General features: G+C 39.4%; 1 protein-coding gene across 1 annotated transcript in view; it reads right to left on the bottom strand.

Annotated features, from left to right (window-relative positions):
* LOC106521756 (proline-rich protein 5) overlaps nt 1-5,215 on the bottom strand; it is a gene marked incomplete in the record, with an annotated part of 13,419 nt that overhangs the window by 793 nt on the left and 7,411 nt on the right. Inside the window, 4 exon segments of the mRNA XM_014014459.1 lie at nt 1-350; nt 448-744; nt 824-968; nt 4,870-5,010. Of these exon segments, the coding sequence (XP_013869913.1) occupies nt 16-350; nt 448-744; nt 824-968; nt 4,870-5,010 (918 nt within the window).

Below are 5,215 nucleotides of genomic sequence, written 5' to 3'. Positions count from 1 at the left end.
GTGTGTGTGTGTGTGTCAGGCCACGCTCTGCCTCTTGCTGTCCCTGCTGTGTTTGGAGGCTCCGGAGCAGCGGTAGGAGAAGTCCAGGAAGATGCCGTCCTGGTCCTGCTCCGACTCCACGTTGTAGTCTATCGTCATGATCTCGAAGCTGGACCCCGGGCTGGAACTGGAGCTCGTGTCTTGGACCAGAACTCTGGGGGACAATGGGGACGGGGACGACGGGGATGTCGGGGACATCGGGGATGGGGACGACGGCGGGGAGGGGGACTCCGGCGAGCCAGCGCACAGAGCATCTTCGCACGGGGAGGACTCGGGGAGGATGCAGGGTGAAGGCTGCTGGTCCTGGTTGTCTGCACAGAAAACACCAGCGATTATTAAAACCTCATCATCCTAAAATGTGACCACATGAAGGAAAACATGGTTTTGGTCAGTCTGACTTCGTTACACCTGTTAGAGCAGGAGAACCTGTGGACGTCGGGGAGGAGCTGGCGAGGCTGGATGTGCGGCTGCTGCTCTTCATCCTGGAGGCAGATCGGACCTTCGGGCTGCTCTCCTCCAAACACGACGGCATCTCGCACACCGAGTGGCGCCTGACGCTGGCTGCACTTCCTGCGGACGAGTCCGCGTCGAGCTCCACCACGGGCGTCAGCATGGGAATGTTGTAGCTCTTAGAACGCACCACGGGGTTCTTGACAGGAAGGCCGCTTCCGGCTTTGGGGGTCCAGGAGGTCCACAGATGCTTTTCTACAGTGAGTGAGAGGGTGTCCTGACATTTAGTTAAAAAAAACTTTATTAGACATTCTGTGCGCTCAAACATACAGACCGAGCAGGCAGGACGAGCAGTGCTGATTGGAGGACTCGTCTCTGGAGTATAAACCGTGAGTTCCGAGGTACGGAGAAACCACCTTCTGGATGAGAGCCTCCAGACGAAGGTAGTTTTCTGTTAAACCTTTGGATTCATGGACTCCCTGGATCAACGACACACAAACAGGAAGTTGTGTTAGCTGCTGAATGCTGTTTGTTGGCAGGAAGTCTTGGAAAAAACATTAGTGAAAACCTTTGACAAGCATCTTAAACTGTGCTTAAAACTGAAAAAATGTGTGAACAGTGAAGTTATAGAATATAGACGACACGCCAACTTTAGATGCTGTGGAACGAGTGCGACGCCATCTTGGGAGGGGCAGGTTCTCAATGCAAACAACTGATCATGGTTAGATTTCTAAATAAATTGTATATAAATCTTACTTTTGTGTCCCAATTTTTTTGATCATTCATTCATCAAGGAGGAAATTCCACTTTAATCCAAGAAATTAAACAATCTGATTAAGAAAATCCCAGAAATCAAGGRAAAATCAAGTGTTCATTTAAGCAAATTGATTTTATAGAAGATTATGCCAAGATTGTTAAAAGTGTAGGGGTCACCTTTATAAGCATTATAAGTTAAATCAATACTTTGGTTGTGAAAGTGACTGGTTTCCCACATTTTCCTGCCTCACTAAAGAAAAAAATTCTCATAAAATTGAAAATATAAACATAATTAAAAATGACATAGTCTAAAYATTTTATAATAAAAAATTGACACCTACGATGTTTTATTGTTCATAAACGTTTCTTTATCAGGTTTACAAATCATAGCAACTTATTAAATATTGCAAATATTATCAGAAATAAAGTTTCAACACAAAAAACCTAAACATGGATGCCACTTGTTAGCATGTCGGCTCTGAAGTTGTGCAATCAGAGCCTATTACATTTAAATTTAGATTTAAGCACAGGCTGTTATTGCGATGATAARTTTTCAATATATTGCGCAGCCCTAGCTGATGATGGCCGTGGTGCAATGCATGCTGGTTATAAGTCATGTCACTCATCTGTGCTGCAGAAGTTCAACATGTGACACTAATGTGAAGCAGAAAGCTGGGTGCATTTAGGCTGCTCTCCTGCAGCTGCACCAGCTGGAAACCACCTCTGAACCCAAAAACTCTCTTATCTTCTCCTCTCATCTGTTTTATAGCAGAAACAATAAATGTGACGTCACGTTCTGGCAGCTCGTGCTCTCACATGTGGACGTTAAATAACAGCTCTAATGTCCAACAGAGACGGAACAGAAAGGTTGAAGCTGAGGAAAAATGCTAATAAACTGCGAGCTTGTTATCACTAGTTAACAGTTTTAACTCCATGTTATCAGCAGATCTTATTATATAATCTCTGGCTGTAGTCGGGCTCGACACACCGCTAGGTGGACCTCTGCCAAACGGCTGACTCAGCAAATGTCTAACTGAAGTGYATCGTGTTTATCATGGTTTCAGAGCGCTGAAGAGCTACATAACAGTAGCAGAAACCTGAGATCAAAACAACCAGACACTGCTAACAAAGCGACATCTTCGCAACAATTTCATCGCAAATCTCTGCACTGTTTCTAACTAAAAAGTGTGGATATACATGAAGCAAACTTCAGCTCGTTGAAGATTAATCAGTTTTCAGGATTTGGAGCCTCTGCGTGCAGACCACAGCACAGAACTGAACCACATGAAGAAAACAGACTGCAGGGAACTAACGTCACGCTCCTGTAACAGAATAAAAGGAAATTGCCGGCAGATGTAAACAAGGAGCAGAAAAAAAAAGAAAGCTTTAATTCAGTGTAGAGTTTATGTATTTTAGCTGCTCTGCTTTCTAGTTTCCTCTTCATCCTCCTCTTAACAAGGATTTATTTTTTAATCAAATAAAGTAAGTATAAATACCACATTTTTTTTGTTTGGGTATAGATTTAGAGTGATTGATGGAAATGATGCAAGCAGAATTTGTAAAAATACAAAATTGGTTTAAGCTTAATAAATTATTAAAATTAGACAAAACTAATAATATGATATTCAGTAATAGAAAAAGAACAGTCAATCTTTCATTTAGAGTCGAGGGTGTGGAAATTAGTAGAGTCAGTGAGGTTAAGTTCTTGGGTGTCAGCATTGATGAAAATTTGACTTGGAAGTCTCATTTAAATTACTTAAGAGCAAAAACAGTCAAATCCATTGCAGTACGATATAAGGTAAAGAAATTGTTTAATGATAAAGCACTATTTATGTTATATAATGCAATAATTGTTCCACATTTGATTTACTGTGTTGAAGTCTGGGGATAAGCATGTAAAACATTTACAAAGTCTATTTTTATTTTGCAAAAAAAGAGCCAAAAGAATTATAGCCAGGAAATAGTGTAGTCACCCATCAAATATATTATTTTGTCAGTTGAATTTGTTGACGTTTCATGAATTGGTTGATTATAAGATTCTGCTAATTATGTATAGAGCTCATAAAAACGCATTACCTTTGAACATTCAATCAAATTTCATTAAGAGGGAAAGTATTTATAATCTTAAAGGATTTTAAATGTTTGTGAAACCCAAAATTCGAACTAACTTGTAAGAGAGATGTACCTCAATTCAAAGAATAAAGTTATTGAGCAACTTGGCTAACAATTATAAAAATGTTGATTCGATTAAGTTATTTGGAAGATTGGTAAAATTGGATTTGTTGAAGAAATATGAAAATACATAACAGGCATTTATACAAGCTGCTGGTTGAGTAGTTTTAATCTTTTTTATTATTATGGGGCAGACGTTATAAGATTTTTTTTCTTCTTTCTGCTCCCTTTCATTAAATGATCTTGTGTTGTGTTGAAAATTGTTTTTTTTAACTGAACGTTTTGTTTTTTAATAAAATGAAATAAATAAAATAAAAAAATACTGTGTCTTTTTAAGCAGCTCTCTGTCTGCATTGGGCCTCGGTGGCTGAGTCTGGAAGGAGCAGATTTGGGTCAATGATTCACTACAAACTAAAAGAAACCGAAACCCTCACAGATTAGATGAAAAGAAACGCAGAACACACATTTAAAACTCACTCATTCATAACTAAATAAACTTATCCTTCCTGATAGATGAACAGTTCAGAAAGCGCCATGTTTAGTGTTTGATTTTTGTTTTCTGGTCTTTAAAATAATCTTAAAAAAAAGACTTTTGTGATATGGACTGCTAGCACCTTAAAACTCAAATCTTGAAAATTAATTACAGACCTTATAAATATTTATAACCTTTTTACATTTTTCTTAGTTTCACAATGCWCAGTTATTTATAGAGTATGATGAGGTCATTTGTAAACACAGATAGCTGCAGCAGCTAGATGTAGCATGTCCTGTGCAACTTATCCTGCAAAAAAATATCACAGAATTTTTGCTTTAATGACTAAATTGCTAAATAAATGTCAACGTAACATGAAACTCTCTGAAGGTTTAAACTGTAAACCTTGACTTGGGTCTTTGCTCCACTCAGGGCTTTCAGAATTTAACTTTATTTTCCATATTGAGGCCATTTTAAAGGGGCATCTGGAACAGGTAAGATATTGTTTGTCCATTTTGTACAAGAACATAAAAAAAGGATCCAACTGAAAAAAAAAACTCATTTTCATTGCAATGCATCTGAATTCTTTCATATGTGATGTTAGCTTACATAACTGGAAAAAAAAGAYGAAATAAAATCTTGACTGAATTAGCGGCTGAGGAACTACAGCACCTCACTAAGTGCACAACCACACTGCTAAACCACAAGCAAGTGCCAGTCGAAGGCAAGTTAYTGTTATCTTTATGAAAAGTTACTGTTATCTTCACAAAAAATCACACGGTGGAAACATGAAATGTGACGTGCAAACTAACCTCCAACACATGTGGTTTAGGTGTACTGTAACAAATTAAAGAGTTTAGTTTGATWCTAATATATTTATAAACGAGTACAGGGGGGGATTGAGTGGTCAGGGGAAGAACATGTTTGTTTTTATTATTATTATTCTATGAAGCATCGGGGATAAAAGGGTAAAAATGTACCTGTAATATCATCAGCATCTGTATGATGGAGGGGGGGACTCGGGCTCGGGGTCGGGACAGCGCCTCGTCCAGTTTCAGGTTGAGGGTGATGATGTTCCTAAAGTGAAGAAGAGCCAGCTGTCGCACCGACGGCTCCTTCCCCTGAAGACGATGCAGATGTGCGTCAGGACCATAGACTTAAATATACAGATCACTAGACTAAGCCCCGCCCACACCGTCCACTGGTAGTGTCTGTGACTACATGGAGGAGCAGAAATGGCGTCCAAAAATGGCAACACCTCACAGCCTCCATAGAAACTAACAGATAAACAGCAAGCTGAAGCAGATCTGTTTCACAGATTATCTG

Source organism: Austrofundulus limnaeus, unplaced genomic scaffold, assembly GCF_001266775.1.
Source record: "Austrofundulus limnaeus strain Quisiro unplaced genomic scaffold, Austrofundulus_limnaeus-1.0 Scaffold115, whole genome shotgun sequence".
NCBI classification, from domain to species: Eukaryota; Metazoa; Chordata; class Actinopteri; order Cyprinodontiformes; family Rivulidae; genus Austrofundulus; species Austrofundulus limnaeus.
The sequence above is the reverse complement of the archived record's forward strand: the minus strand, read 5'-3'. Positions and strand labels throughout refer to the sequence as shown.